This window comes from Xenopus laevis, chromosome 2S, assembly GCF_017654675.1.
Source record: "Xenopus laevis strain J_2021 chromosome 2S, Xenopus_laevis_v10.1, whole genome shotgun sequence".
Lineage (NCBI taxonomy): Eukaryota > Metazoa > Chordata > Amphibia > Anura > Pipidae > Xenopus > Xenopus laevis.
In genome coordinates, this window is record NC_054374.1 from 126,645,005 (window position 1) to 126,661,837 (window position 16,833).

The window sequence follows — 16,833 nt, forward strand, 5'->3', positions numbered from 1 at the left end:
TTTAATAAATGCCGGCTCGAAGCCAACGTAACGGTGCACTGTCTCTTTAATGCGCGCGCACAGCTCTTCCCGAAAGTGCGCGGCTCACCCATCCGAAACAAAAGACAGCTGCTTTGACGTCAGACAGGGGTGAAACCAACTATAAACTGAAAGAGGAGTGGTTTTAGTCAGCGCCCAATGGGCGCCTTTGTTCTTCGCCTTTTGGAGGAGAGGCCTGGAACGCAAGAGTAAGCGCTAGACAGCTTTGAGGCTGGACGCGTCGTACGGCCGCGCTCCCGGAATACGCTTGTCTGTCTGGGTCGCTCGTGGCCGCGCAGGTTGTGGGCGCTGTGCGGCTATTACTATGGCGGAGCTACCGGCCTTCTTCTTCATCGCCTTTAGCCTCCTGCTCCTTGGGGTAGGCCCCAGCTGTGCGCTTGGTAAGTGCCTGGTATTCGGGTTATGGGTCTTTATCTAAAATAGGAATACGGGCGCAGGCATAGGGTGAACGTGCGAGATAATACTACTTGAAGTGATAAGAACTGCACGCTGTCTGAACGCTTCTCCCAACAGCGGGATGGGCTGCTGCCAAAAGACTGTTAAAGGGTAAACATACATTACTGGTAGGGAGGGACAACTTCGACTTTAATGTATCTACACTAGAGCACAGCAAAGCCTGATGCCAATGGCTCCCAGTGAACCGAGTCTTGTCTATACTCCAGTTTGTATTTGTTTATATTTTGGGAAACTTCCATATTGCTTCCTCCGTCCCTGTAACAATACTTGTGCCCCCACACATTCACGTGAAGCAGTACAAAATCTGCTTGTATCTCGCATTAGGCAGCTCTCGGGCATGGCAGTGCTGCTGTTTTATCTTACTCACAAATTCACCATTTGCAATAAATACGGTTACTTTAAATCAACATCTCTCTGTGGTTGTTTTAGATGAGCATCAGATACAACAGGAGAAGCACTGGTTAGAAAACTGCAGGTTGCTTTGGCTTTTGTGTGGGCTCAGCGAAGCCCCCCGGCCAGTGTAAATGAGGTGGGACCTTCAGGAAGTTGTGTCCGGAGGGGGAGGGATGTTTTGGATTTGTGTAGAGGGAACAATCACACAAGGCAATTGGTTGTTTGTACTTCATTTATAATAATACTACAGGTATGGGACCTGTTATCCAGAATGCTCGGGACCTGGGGTTTTCAGGATAACGGATCTTTCCGTGATTTGGGTCTTCATGCCTTAAGTGTACTAGAAATTAATTTAAACATTAAATAAACCCAAATATGTTGGTTTTGCTTCCAATAAGATTAATTCTATCTGAGCTGGGATCACGTACAAGCTACGGTTTTATTATTACAGAGAAAAAGGAAATCATTTTTAAAAATTTGGATAAAATGGGAGACCGTAATTCAGAGCTTTCAGGATATCTGGTTTCCGCATAAGGGATCCTGTAAATAAAAGTGCAGTACAACCACCTCTTGCTATAAATCTTCAGCTCCTCGCTTAGCTACACTGTTGCTTAGGGCCTCAGTTTAGAAATCCTTACCATAAACAACGGTATTATATGTTAGCAAGAACTGCATTCTGTGTTTGCATGAGCATTTTGGCTTGGATGACTGTCATGGTGTACTGTAATGTTTATAATCGTGTAAAAGGATACTGTCCTATGTCCGCTAATAGTGCTGCTCCAGCAGACTTCTGCACTAAAATCCAATTCTCAAAAGAGCAAACAATTTTTTTTAATATTCAATTTTGAAATCTGACATAGGGGTAGACATATTGGCAATATCCCAGCAAGTTTCCAAAGTTCTACAATGGAGCGTACACTGTTCATTATGTTTGTTGCTACTTATGCGGGTGTATATTTTAGTTATAAATAGCTACAGTTGTGCGCACAGTGCTATTGAAATGTTGTATGGAAACCACCCCAAAAAAAAAAGTTTTTTTTTATGTGTCATGATAGAAAATGTATTTCTAAGTAACTTTGTAAAAAACATTAAAGCAAATTTAGTGGAAGAATGCCAAAATGTTAGTTGCTGACTCTAACATTTTTTTTTCCAAAATATTTATCTACATTAAAAGTTACCTATAGGTCACATTGATCGTTTATCGGCGATAGTTCTGCTTTTGTATGTAATTTTTACTTGAAGTTCCTAAACCTGATAGTCTTGCCAAACTGACTGTCAGAGTTTCTAATGCTAATGGACTCCTGCTGCACAAATATGGCAGCCACCTCATACAGGAACAGGATAGGAAGAAAGGTAATGTAGAAGCATCAGGCAAATACGTTTATGGCAAAATTATAAATAGCATTCAAAGGCAATGTTATGATAGATAATAAAAAAGGTTATTTTCTGATGTCAGAATTTTTTTAAACAACCCCTCCCCACACACACACACACACACACACACACACACACACTTCCCCATTGAATTCAGTAACTACATTCTTATGTCTTGGGTCAGTGCCATGTTTCTTACCTTTCCCAGGTGTTCCTAGCACAGATTTAGGCTCCTGTATGTACTGTAGTGTAGAAGTATGCCCAGAGAATTTGCCTTTCCTTGTTTTTCAAAGGGGAACAAAAGCCAGCATTATGTTTCGTGTTAATACTACATATTTTGAATCCGAAATGCCCCCTACCACAAATGCGCTATTTGGAAAATCCAGATCATTCGTGTCTTGGCAAAGGCCATGTTGAAACTAGCCTTTCCATATTCATCAGTGATGTCGGCCAAGGCTTTTTCATGTCCTGATTCCTAGCTGTTGCCAGTGTTTCAGTAGAAACTGAAAGGGCAACTGTATTACCAGTACAAAGGACTTTGGCCAGGAGGGCAACATAAAATCTAAGTTATTTTAAAGTTATTTGTTAATGTAATTGCTATAGAAAGCAGTATCTGTCTGATTGTTTACATTCTTGGCACTACTACTGGCTCCTTTAGCAGAAAGCAGTTGATTTTATAACCTGAAGTAGAACCGACTTCTGCTACATTGTTTTAAAAATCAGAAAGGAATACACAAACACTTCTTTCAGCTGCAGTTATATTTACAGTTAACTTTAACAAGTATCTTTGAATAAAATATTCTTCTCCTATGAAAATAACCATTTTAAGGTGGATGCCCCCCCCCCCTTAAGTATTTTTTGGCCTTAAGGAACTGTAACACCAAAAAAATGCAAAGTGTTTGAAAGGAATGATGGTATAATGTAGTATTGTCCTGCACTGCTAAAAATGTGTGTTTGCTTCAGAAAAACAACTATAGTTTATATAAACCAGCTGCTGTGTAGCCATGGGGGCAGCCATTCAAGCACAGGATACAGCATAGATAGATAAGGTCTGAAGAATCCCATTGTATGCTTCAGAGCTTCTCTGTTATCTGCTATGTATCCTGTGCCTTTTCTCATTTTTCATCTTTGAATGGCTGCCCCATGGCTATACAGCAGCCTGTTTATATAAACTATTGTAGATTTTCTGAAGCAAACACACCAGTTTTACCGGTGCCGCACAACAGTACATTATATTTTCATTACTTTTAAAGATTTCAATTTTTTGATGTTAGTTTTCCTTTAAGTCAATATTATACATGTTGTCTTACATGTGATAGGATTTTTATTTTAGAACTCAATTTTTGTGGTTTACTGTTGTACTGTATGGGTTTGCCTAAATTGCACTTTAATCTATTAGCATGTGTTTGCTTACAACAGTAATTTGTGTTAGTAAAAAAGTAGTAGTTTTATACTTGATATGCTTTTAAAGGAGAACTAAAGAATAATAAAATCCTCTACCCTACATAGTCCACTCTACCTGCTCCCCCCCGCATAGGTGATTACCCCTGAAAGTGCCCCTAAATCATTACTCATTTATAGGTGCATAGTAAGTGCAGCAGAGCACATAGGTGCCATCTTTGTAATTCAGTATGTATTGCTTCAGTGTTTTACAAAATATCCAGAATGCTCGGGACCTGGGGTTTCCAGATAACGGATCTTTCTGTAATTTGTAAATTCATACCTTCGCTGTACTAGAAAATCATGTAAACATTAAATCAACCCAATAAGCTGCTTTTTATTCCAACAAGGATTCATTATATCTTAGTTTGGCTCAAGTACAAGGTACTGTGTTATCACTACAGAGTACAAGGAAATCATTTTAAAAAAATTTGAATTATTTTATTATAACATTCTATGGGAGACCTACTTTCTGTAATTTGGTGCATTCTGGATAATGGATCCTATACCTGTACTAAGTGAATCTGAATAAAGGTCGCCATACACGGACCAATAACATAAAAGAGGGCCTTACATGTTTGGCCACCTTTACATTGTTTGTTCATGCCAAACAATCAGAACAGATTTTCAGATCTTCTTTACTTTAAGCCAATCTACAAAAAATTCAATTTGGCCTGATAATCATCACACCAGCAGGATCTCTGGATTATTGGTCTAACAGCCCCCCCCGCTCACCATAAATGCCCAATATGGTCAAAGTAGAGTAAGCATTTTATTATGAAGCTCTTTCTCCCTGAAATCACAAAAATGCACTTTCAATATTCATACTTTCACAGATTCAAACACCTCCCAAACACTATCGATCACACAAAAGCATGTCTCTCATCTCCCCTGCCTCTCATTCCCTGTTTCAAAGAAGGTTTCAGCATACCACTTGCAATACCAGCTGATGCTACAACTCCCTTGCCACTCCATGCTTACTCTCCCAGAACTTGTAGACAAAGGGAAAAGCACATGGACTTTTGGGGGCAAAAATGTATACAAAAATATGACCGTATACACTGTCAATAGTCCCTTTCAAGTATTTCTGCTGTAGGCTGCACGGATACTTACTGTATGAAGGAAGATTGGAGACCTTGGTTTGACTCTTGGTGACAGCTTTTGTATTTAATGCTTGAGTCACTAAAGGAGAACTAAAGCTTAACTAAAGAAGTAGCTAGAAACGTTGTACATTATGTTTTGGGTTTCTGTACCAGCCCAAGGCAACCACAGCCATTTAGCAGTAAGATCTGTGTCTCCAAATATGCCCCAGTAGTTCTCCATCTTCTTTTCTGCTGATTCACTGCACATGCTCTGTGCTGCTGTCACTTAATGAGCTTAGGGACCCACTCACAATATACAGTACACATAGAATAGAAATGTCACAATATAAGGCTGATTAGTAAGTAATACAGATAATTACTACATGGAAGCTCAGAAATCAGTGCAATTGGCATCAGCATTTAATAATCAGCCCTGTAGCATCAGTTTATAGTAGAGGCCAACCTTATATTCTGCTAGATAATTAGTGACAACCCCTAAGCTTAGCTGCTCAGAGCCCACTGAGCATGTGAGTGTTACAGACACTTTTCAAGATGGGGGACTCCCCCTGTGACGAGTTTGAAGTCCTGGATCATTGCTACTATTGAGATACTGAAACTTTAGGCTGGTGCAATAAGTTCAGTATATAAAATATGGCATTTTAGCCACGTTAATTTTTAGGGTTTATTTCTTTTAAACTCCATGTGTCTTATGCACTATATTTAGATTGTAAGCTTTCAAGTACAAGGACTTGCTCTGGCACACTGCTTCTGTTTACAACACTGTAAATAGTATAATTAGAATTTTATAAGAACTGAAATGTCAGCCTTGTCTATATAAAAATAGCAGTTTGTCTACACTAGGTGTGTCTGAGCTGTGGCCTTCTGGCTTTAGCATAATTAGGTAGTCATTGTCTTATATTGGGTTTTTTATTACTGTAGTAGCAGGAAGATGAGGGTTGGTCACCACTGCTGTATTGCAAAATACAAAATAAAATAAATCGGAGCCCACACACGGAAAGCCGTTCAACACCGGAGCCTCTGTGGTTTATTGTGTCAAGCCGAATACACAACATTATGGTAGTGTGTGCCTTTTATAGGGCAGTTAAAATCTGCTCTTGTATTAATTGCATTTGTTTGTTTTCTTACTGTATGGTTTCTGATGGTTTTATTTGTTTGAATGTACAGTGGTGTGTAAAAAAACTAGCATAAATAAGTCTTATTTGTCTTACCTCTGTTCATTAGAAAATAGTAATTTTTTTTTTAATCTCGTAATAACATCACACTAACAATAAAATCTTAAATAGTGCTGTTATTTCTAGGGATTCACTGAATCCAGGATTCGGTTCGGGATTCGGCCAGGATTTGGCCTTTCTCAGCAGGATTCGGATTCGGCCAAATACTTGTGCCTGGCCAAACCAAATCCTAATTTGCATATGTAAATTAGGGGTGGGTAGGGAAATCAGGTGACTGTCACAAAAGATTTTTTTTCCTCTCCTAACCCTAATTTGCATATGCAAATTAGGATTCAGTTTCGGTTCAGTATTCGGCCGAATCTTTCAACAAGGTTTCGGGGATTCAGCCGAATCCCAAATAGTGGATTCGGTGCATCCCTAGTTATTTCATTAGAGGGTTGACTTTCACGTGGTGACATTTCCGTGGATCGGAATAAGCTTTTTTTTGTATCTCTCAGACGTAGTTAGTTTACAACAGGCAAAATCACTAAACACACAGTTCAAGTGTATCTCAAATCTATGCCATGGAAATGGGGCTACATTTTTTTTTTCACTTGAAATGAAAGCCACAGTTGTTATTATTATTTAACATTGAAAAGCAAATATACAAAATGTGACCAAATGTTTAAAAAAAAAATTAAGTTTAAAAGAATAAAGTGTTTTTCTGCATGCAGAACATTGCCACATGTGGTGTTGTACAATATTGCAAATGTATGCATTTTTTTTTTTTTCATTTTGATAACCATATACTTTTTTGTTGCAAACAAGTGAGCACTGAGATACTGGTAGGTGCAGCCACTCTCAATAACCCATCTTCAGATGAAACACACACTGAAAGGGTGCATTGGCAGAAAAAAATGTTCAGTTTGAACATATTTGATAGGAGTGAAGGATAATTTGTAATACTGTCTAGCTGTAAATCTCAATCAGGTTTTGAAGTGGTCACGTGCTAACATATTTTCTTTGCAGGATTATATTGGCCACACATTGCTCGACTGACCATTGGCCCAAGCCTGGGGGCATCTGCTGTCCATTATTATTTTAACAGTATTTTGCAGCACTTTACAGAAATGATACATTATTCTCCTCAGTCCCATCAATCAAGTGCTATAGTGAGTCTATCTCTTCAAATATTTCTGTAACATCACCATAGAGTTACAAAGGAATATCTTGTGGAAGAGATACAATATGTCAAGAGCTGTTTAGTGTTGTGGATTATAGAATCTGTGGCACTGGCTCTAAAAATGCCTTAATGCCAGTGTTGTAGAGTCTACATTTACAGTTGACTTGTTCTGTGCCATATATTTTGCAAGATGCCGTGTGGCAATTTAAAGAGCAGCTGGGTTAAATAAGCCGTTAAATAAGGGCACGTTACTTCTTTTTTCACACAATATTTTAGCTGAGTACATCACTGTTTTTAATAAATGAAAATGGCCACTTAGCTTATTTTGATGCTGATTAATCCACACTGCTTGCCTTGTCTTTGGTACCCATGGGAATGGAAACCAGTACTAAACACAGTAAAAATAGTTCTTGCTCAGTTATTGTTACATTCAGAGTTGGTGTTCATTCCCATTGGTATGAACCCACAGGGAAATGTGAGAACAGTTAACATGTGTTGAATACAGTTTGCATCAAATAGCTAACTTATTTCAAATGACCTTGTGTGTGTAGCTGCTTAGTGGCCATACACAGGGAGATCCACTCGTTAGGCGATGTCGCCAAATGAGCGGATCTCTGCCCAATATGCCCACATTGAGGTGGGTGATATCGGGCTGATCTGATCAAAGGCCCTAGGGCCTAACAAACGGATCAGAATGGGTGCAATACGAGCGGTTGGATCACGGGACCTCATCAATGAACAGATGCAGCCACGATCCAAATGGATTTTTTACCCTGCTGGATCGACATCTGCCCGGCTTTCGGACAGATATCAATCGGGGAAGCCAGTCGGAGGGCCCCACACACGGGCCAATAAGCTGCCAACTCGGTCTGTCAGCAGCTTTGATTGGCCCGTGTATGGGGGCCTTTAGTCTAGATTTCCATTATGTAGCTTTCATCTTGCATAGGGAGTCAGGTCAGATGCATCCACACATGTACAAATGGCAGCAATATACAATTTCTACAAATTTCTGGGAATGTGTCTTTGTTTACAGAAAAAAAACTAAACAAAAAAAGTCTAGAACAGGGCTGTACAGCTGGAAACCAGTGGCTATATTACATTAGCAGTTAAATACAGGTGTGGGACCTATTATCCAGAATGCTCGGTACCTGGGGCTTTCTGGATAACCAGGCTTTTTGTAATCTGAATCTTCACACTTTAAGATTACTAGAAAATCATGTAAACATTAAATAAACCCACTAGGCTGGTTTTCCTTTCAGTAAGGACAAGGTACTGTTTTATTACAGAGAAAAAGGAAATCATTTTTAGCATTTGGATTTTTTGGATTATTTGGTTATAATGGAGTCCCTGGGAGACAGCTTTGCCATAATTTGGAACTTTCTGGATAACTGGTTTCCGGAGACTAGATCCCATACCTGTATAAACAATCTTTCAAGATGTGCCATGTGAGAAACAATTGGCCAAATACATAGAAAATCACTGTGTGTGACAAGGGAAGTTTGATCTGTTTTTAGAAACTATATTGCTGTCTGAACTGCACTTTCATAAAGTATCTTTTCCTGTTGTTGTTGCTCAAGTTGAGCTGCGGAACAGTCTGTTATAAAAATGAATGTTGTTTCAAACTCTGTAGCAGGATACCTTTTATGAGGCAATTCCCTTGCTGCTGTTGAAGGGCTTTTGGATGCTCCAAATTGCTCCAGCACATTCTCACAGATCTATGACCAATGTCTATGGCTAGCACTTGTTTTCTGTACGCTCTCTGTGTTGCTGGGGCATTCTTTTTAATGCCATGAATCCTGCTCACCATAACTGTATTGAACAAAGCTCCCATTCTCAGTCTGGAAACCTGACGTTTTAACATGTCAGAACAGGTCTCCGAGGGTTGGGTTTCATATGCTGAGCAGACATTCAGTCTTGATTTGTTGGCTGGGTTCTGGGAGACAGATGCTTATTTTTATGTGTGGCGATTTGTCCGAGCTCAAGAACAATTTCTTTAATTAACATTGCTTTGGTTCAATGTACACTCTGATTTTATACTGCCATCCTGTATTCTATCCACTGCCACTTAATTGGTGGAATTAGAATTATTGTTACACCACAGCAATGTGTGTTACAGGACAGGACATTAAATATGAACTGCTCTTCTAAGACCAAATGACCATATATACAGTTAGGTCCTGACAACTTTTTTTTCTAATTTTGGTTCTGTACATTACCACAATGAATTTTAAATGAAACAACTCCGATTCAGTTGAACTGCAGACTTTCAGCTTTAATTCAGTGGGTTGAACCATAAGTTGTGAGGAACTAAAGCCTTTTTTTAACGCAATCTCTTCATTTCAGGGGCTCAAAAGTAATTGGACAAATTTAAAAAAATTGGATAAAATATTCATTTCTAATACTTGGTTGAAAACCCTTTGTTGGCAATGACAGCCTGAAGTCTTGAACTCATGGACTTATTGGTCTGCCAGGCCTTTACTGCGACGACTTTCAGTTGCGGTTTGTTTGTGGGCCTTTCTGTCCAACGTTTAGTCTTCAACAAGTGAAATGCATGCTCAATTGGGTTAAGATCAGGTGACTGACTTGGCCATTCAAAAATATTCCGCTTCTTTGCTTTAATACACTGCTGGGTTTCTTTGGCTGTATGTTTTGGGTCATTATGAAACACCTTTGACTGCATTTACTGTAGCTGGATTTGAGCAGACAGTATGTCTCTGACCACCTCAGAATTAATTCGGCTGCTTCTGTCCTGTGTCACATCATGGATAAACACTAGTGTCCCAGTGCCACTGGCAACCATGCACGCCAAAGCTATCACACTGTCTCTGCCATGTTTTATAGATGATGTGGTATACTTTGGATCATGAGCTGTTCCACACCCTCTCCATCCTTTTTTCTCGCCATCATTCTGGTCGAGGTTGATCTTGGTTTCATCTGTCCAAAGAATGTTTTTCCAGAACTGTTCTTGCACTTATAGTTGTTGTTTAGCAAAGTCCAATCTAGCCTTTCTATTCTTGATCATTATGAGTGGCTTGCAGTGCACCCTCTGCATTTACTTGCTTGCAGACGTCTCTTTATGGTAGACTTGGATATCAATACGCCTACCTCCTGGAGAGTGGTGTTCACTTGTTTGGCTGTTGTGAAGGGGTTTCTCTTCACCATGGAAATAATTCTGCGATCATTCACCACTGTTGTCTTCCGTGGATGTCCAAGTATTTTTGCGTTGCTGAGTTCACCAGTGATTTCTTTCTTTCTCAGGATGTACCAAACTGTCGATTTTGCCACTCCTAATATGGTAGCAATGTCTGTTTTTTTTTCCGTTTTTGCAGCATAAGGATGGCTTGTTTCAACCGCATAGAGAGTTCATTTGACGACATTTTGTCACAGCAAAATCTTCCAATTGTCCAATTTCTTTTGAGCCACTGAAATTAAGTGATTGTGTTAAAAAGGGCTTTAGTTCCTCACATTTTTATGCAATCTTTTTGTTCAACCCACTGAATTAAAGCTGAAAGTCTGCAGTTCAACTGAATCTGAGTTGTTTCGTTTAAAATTCATTGTGGTAATGTAACAGAACCGAAATTATAAAAAAGTTAAATATAAGGATATTATAAGTTACCTCGAAGTTCCATGATCTGTATAAAACCACTCTGCCTTTGGCCTCGTATTTTTATATGGTCATGAAACTCCTCGGTAACTTATCCTTATATTTTACAAGAGGGGGTACTTTATTCACTATATCCTTAGTAAAGATGTGGCTAAACCCCTTCATATAAGGTGTTGGCTGGTAGGTGCATTATTTTCATTGCTGTATGGAATACTGCAGTGTTCTTTTTACTTGGACTGTCATGGCTACTACATGTATTCTCACTTGTCACAAATCTGGTGAGATCTGAATGACTCCTTGTAATGCTCACCATACTTAGCTGTATCAACTGCTACTTATATAGAGCCCCAACTTTGTATTCCTGTTGTTCTAGTCTTGTATTTTTGTAACTGTTTGTAATTTTAGTAGTGATTCCTGAAATGGGTACGGTCTGGGTGTTGACTGTTCTAAGCATAGGACACTATGCTATCACTGAACTAGAACCTTTCAGAACATTGTACTTTTTATTTTTTTTTATGGTGTGTTTGTTCACTCAGGTAGGGTGTCTTTAACCAAGATACATGTTTAGGTGCCTATACATGGTAAACCAATTTGGCACTCACACATACTGAGGTAATTGACCCACTGGGGCCTACTGAGACCCATCAGGTGAGGACTTTATCAATATGCCGATACCGTTTTTGTCTAATAGGATGAATTGCCTTTATTTTCAATTAGTTTTTACTTTATTTTGCATGCTCAATTAAAACAATAACCCATTAACCTGAAATTAAAGGGTTATTTATCATAATCTGTTTTTTTTTTTTTTTTTTATAAATAAAAGTCAGACCAAACTAGAATCCATGATTTGACCTTATTTATTTATTTATAGAAACCGAAAGACAAAAGATACCCCGTATATTCCCTAATTGAGGTTTAGATATAAAATTTAATTAATATTTTCAGGTAGACCAATTAATTAAATAATACATTCCCTAATGTCATTACATCAATAACCACCACCTTAATTAATATACTGATGCTAAACCGAGGTATTTATATTCCTTATTGAATAAGGTGAATAAAGTGCTTAGTGCGTTATATATAATATTTAAATAGATTCAAATCTAGAAGAAATTCATAACTGACATGAATTAATAGATTATTAAAAAGACCAAAAAGTGCACAGTGCTTCTAGTAAATGGAAAGAACTTGATCTACCCCCCACAAGTTCATATAAGGTTGGAAAAGTGCTATGTGCTTCTTAAGTTAAATCGATTTGATTGACCTAGACCTAATCCATTAAAGCAATTAATAAACTACAAAAATAAATTACGAATCACACATGAATTAATAGGGCTTGAATTCATTAGAAAATAGGTTAGAAAAGGAAATTCTAGACGGTGGAGCTCTCCCAAAAGAAACTAACTCAAATTTTTACTAACTATGGGACACCACAAAGTAAAGGCAGTCAAAATAAACCTGACTCTGGTCACAATACTATTTTTCACTAACTTCAGGAAGAGCTATATATGCAATAAGACCACAAATCCGGTAACCTTTAAGAATTCTAGTCAAGAGGAGAGAGAGAGATGAGTTCTATACCCTGTGGAGTTCAGCGGAAGCACACCGACGGACTAGCCGTCACAAATTAATAAAAAAGAAAGGAGACTGTTAAGTACTTCAATCATAAAAAGATCAGGATGAAAAGATTGTTTCACTCTTTTTTTTAAAAAAGTTTTAAAATGTAGCTTTTAAAGTATCTTAGTGCCAACGCGTTTTTCGCTGTATCAGCTTTTTCAAGGCAGCAAGTATTTATTTATTATAAAAATAAAGCTGGACTTAATAAGTATGGGTAAAAACTTGATAAAATCGAGCAAAAACACAAATTATATGATTTTTTCAGAGTTTTTTCCCGAAAAGCCAGAAGATTTTTGCCAGAAAAGGTCGGATTTTCGGGCTAATTCCAGCACAGACCATAGAAAATTCAAAATAGGATCGGGTCTTCTGCCATTGACTTATACACAACCTTAGCAGGTCTGAGATGGTGGATTTTCGGATTTAGGCTGTGTCGGGCTTTAATAAATCTCAAATAATTTTGAACTTTAAAAAAAAAAAAAAACCCTGAAAACATGAGCTTTGCCCCAAAAAGCCCAACCGGAGTTTAGTAAAAAAAAAAACCCATAGTCTTGGTTGTGAGTTTATTATAAATATCAGGTATCCAATATTAGTCGGCACAAGGTTATACAATCAGTTCTTGCATGTTAACATTAAATAGGACACCTTTACAAACTGACATCTTAAATCTATCCTTGCATGCCCACCTTTACTCCGGCATATATTCTGACTTCACAGGCCCTTGCTCTGGAGCTTGATACTCCTATTGTGTCAGGGGAGAAGTTAAATAGTAGGGGCATAACAAACAACCCTTGAATTGAATCTGATCTGGCCAGTGGAATGTGTCTGCATATTGCTAATGATAAATGCCTATTCTGCTTGCTTTATATGAGACAGTTCTGAATTCAATGTATTGTACACTTTCGTTTTTAACCAGAGCTTCCATAATAGTCATTTCAACCGCTCAGACTGGAAGTATTTTGTTACACATTGTCTGTGCCTTCCCTTTGTCAAACTCACCCCACAGCTTTTCTAAGGATTGTGCAATGCTTTGTTGAGTTGGAAAAGGGCTGCATTCCTTTCTGGATGAGGTATGAGCCCAAACAATAACAGTGTGAATGGTACATTCTGGAGGCTTATTGTTGTGCTCTCTGTATTGAAAATGAGAAATATTTCAGGCATCTGCCATCTTGTGAAATAAACCCAATAGTGCTTCATTTGCTTGTAAAAGATATATGCACATTTCATATAATAGTTGTTAACTGGATGTTCTCGATTGCTTTGCCATGGAAAGCCTTGTGCTAAAAGTACTTGTCCACACATTACTCACCAGCCCTGAAATGTAACTAGAATTGGGCAAAATCACAGAAGGTTAAGTCATCCTATCTCATTGTATCTGCATGGGCCTCCAATCTGAACCAGTTTTTGCCCTAGGGGCAAAATGATGCAACAGCATCTTCACAGAGTAATAGCATTTTTGACTGCCAAGGTCGTTGACCACCGAAACTGGGAAGAGGCAGAAGAGAAATTAAATAATTCCAAAACTATAATTGTAATACAAAGACCAACTGAAAGGTTGCTACAAATAGGGCATTTTATAATATGCTAAGATGGAACTTAAATGTTCAACTACCCTTTTAAATGCCAATGGATACTAAAATTACAGGGTGGTGATGATTTTTTCTATTTTACAAATGTTTTTAGCAAATGTTTTAAGTCTGGAAGTGCATGTGGCCACCATAAGACTATGAAAGAAATTCCTAGAAGCTGAAGAAAAATGGCAGGCATCACTCTCCAGCCCAACGCCATGAGGGGCGCATCAGTAGGAAATAAAAGTAGTGTTATACAATATACATTTATTACACATGTCCCAATTACGAACAATCAATTTTTTTTCTATAACTCTGGAAAATGTTGTGGTTTTCCTATATTTCTAAAAAGATCTAAAAATGTTGTTGTTTATTTAGTGAAAAAACCACAAAAGCCTTTGCCAAGTAAAAGTTGTTGAGGTGCTATAGAAGTCAATGGGAACTGCGCCAATCTTATTGGACCACTTTCTGACTTTTTCTGACTCTAATCGCACGCGCTGATTCGTTTTCCGAAGTCGCCCGAAGTTTTCTGTGATTAGTGCCGGCGGTTTTTCATTTTAAGCCGGCGCAGAGTCAGGGAAGGCGTTTGGGAAGATTGGTCGCCGCAAAGACGAGGCAATTAGTCACTAGGTGACCAAATCTCCCCAAAACGCCCAGTGTTGACTTACCCTTATAGGTTTTCGGGGTCTTTTTTTGCTAGGAATTGTCCAAAAAAACTAGAATTGTAGAGGGTTTACAATGTTCAGTGATTTTGTTTTCAGTAACAGAAGAGACAACTATATAGTCAGCTGTGTGGTGGTTCTAATATATTTTACTTTTATTCTCCTTTGTGGTCTGCATTCAGATCTGAAGGAAATTGTGGCTGGAAAATATAGGCAAGAAAGACAAAGCTCTTCTGTTCACACCTGGGCTTCTGCTTGGGCAAGAAAAGTGTGGCCTTTTCTTTAGAATAAGTATTTCTAAAAAATATTCTTGCTTGGTTAAGTGAAGGAAAAGACTTTTAACACTGTTGTTTTCTCTATTACCATCACTGGAAAGATTTTACTTTACTTGATGCATTTCTCAATTGCATCACTGATGTCAAACAATTGTATAAATTGACTTTATAATTCTTATCAACTAAAGTATCATTTAAGCATTGTAACATTCATTATTCCTTGGCCGATCCATTTCCACCCACCCCGTCTTGGAGCTGAATTTCGGCACACAGTTCTGCTCCATGTGTGCACTGACCTGCTGATCCAATGCCTGTCATACAGGGTGGATTGGAACAGATCAAGTCAACAGTTTAGAGACCCTGGGGACCCCCTTTATTGAGCTGCTCCTTTGAAACACGAGAGTGTGAAAAATTTAAATATTATTTCTGCTTTACTGAAAAAGTCTATGGAAGGTACACTGTCATTTCAGATTTGAACAATATCAAGCACTATTTTTGTCAGATTAGAGCTTAGACTTTCCTATGTCCTGGAGTCTGAGGCACATTTATCAAGAGTCGAATGTCGATTACAATGTCCCTGGACCTCTCCTATTGACTTATACAGTAATTTGGCAGGTTTTAGGTGGCGAATAGTCAAATTTGAGTTCTTAAAGGGCCAGAGTATGATAAATCTCGACATTTGAATTCGAATTTAAACTCAAATCGAGTTTGGATAATTCACAATTCGAATTTGAGAGTTTTGACCAAAAACAAAATCATTTTTTTTCACTTTGACCCTTAACAAATCTGCCTTTTAGTGTTGATTATGTTATTCCTGCTTATCTACCTTTACTTCTCTCTCACAAACACAAATGGGCCCCGTGGGAGGAGAAAAGGAACCTGTGGTCAGCTTGCCCAAGATAAGTGGGCCATTTTTATCAACACTGGGCTTTATTTGTCCCGGGGCAGTAGCCCAATAGCAACCAATCGGTTAATGACTTTTCTACCAGCTGCAGGTAGAACAACAAATGCAACAATTTGATTTGTTTCCATGGGTTACTGCCCACAGGCAAATTTGCCCAGTGTTGGTAAATGACCCCTAAGTGGCTGCTTTAGTATAGCTTAGGCCACTGGTACACCAGTAATTTTATACAACTGGTAGAAAATAGCGGCAGACACAAATTGACCATCCATCTGCACTGCGCTGAATAGTATTGAATGTACATAGAAACATTCGACCGGTCAAACCTGACAGCTGTTTCCCATGCTGCTCTGGGAGGCTTATAGAATTTTGGTAAGTGTCCCAAGAGAATAATAAATTTAATTTTGTTTTAAGCTCTTCCCCCATAGATGCAGCGTTACAGGCTTTTTTACAATCTTTTATGGTAAAGTTTTACTTTTCCCCATATATATTGTTCATCTAGCTATAGACTAACTTAAATAAGTATTATTAAAAAATGTTAAAGGGTTGTTGTTATCCCTAAAGGAAAATTTCTGTAGGAAAACGGAGGCAGTGTTATTGTCATGGCTTTGCAACGCCTTATGTCTCTTGCAGCTGTCACTGAATGATGGTAAATAAGATAGGAGATGCATTTGCCAAATGTTTGTCTTTTGAGGATATTAACTTGTACAACTTGTAGCCAGACACAATTCGTTATGAGAACACTGAACGATGCATTAAAAAATACTAAAGCATGGAAAAAATTGAGTTTTCTGGGCAATTTCTAGCGAAGAAAATATCCGAAAACCTCAAAGTCCCAAATTGATTCAAAGAGGTGCAGCTCCCATTGACCTTTATAGTAACTCGATAACTTTTATTTGTCAATGTTTTGCCTTAGAGGTTTTTGTGGTTAATCTCGAATTTTTAGAAATATAGGGAAATCACAAATTCTTCCAGATTCATGGGAAAAAAAATCATAATTTGTTTGTAAATGGGCCTTGGTGGGCCCTGGGCAAAGAGTCAATTAGTGGGCCCATCCTCCCCGTTTT

At 38.4% G+C, this 16,833-nt stretch overlaps 1 protein-coding gene across 1 annotated transcript in view; it reads left to right on the forward strand.

Annotated features, from left to right (window-relative positions):
- Positions 1–232: 232 nt before the first annotated feature.
- Positions 233–16,833, forward strand: part of acvr1b.S (activin A receptor type 1B S homeolog) — a 30,818-nt gene continuing 14,217 nt past the window's right edge. The window contains 1 exon segment of the mRNA NM_001090880.1: positions 233–419. Within this exon segment, the coding sequence (NP_001084349.1) occupies positions 344–419 (76 nt within the window). The 5' untranslated portion in view covers positions 233–343.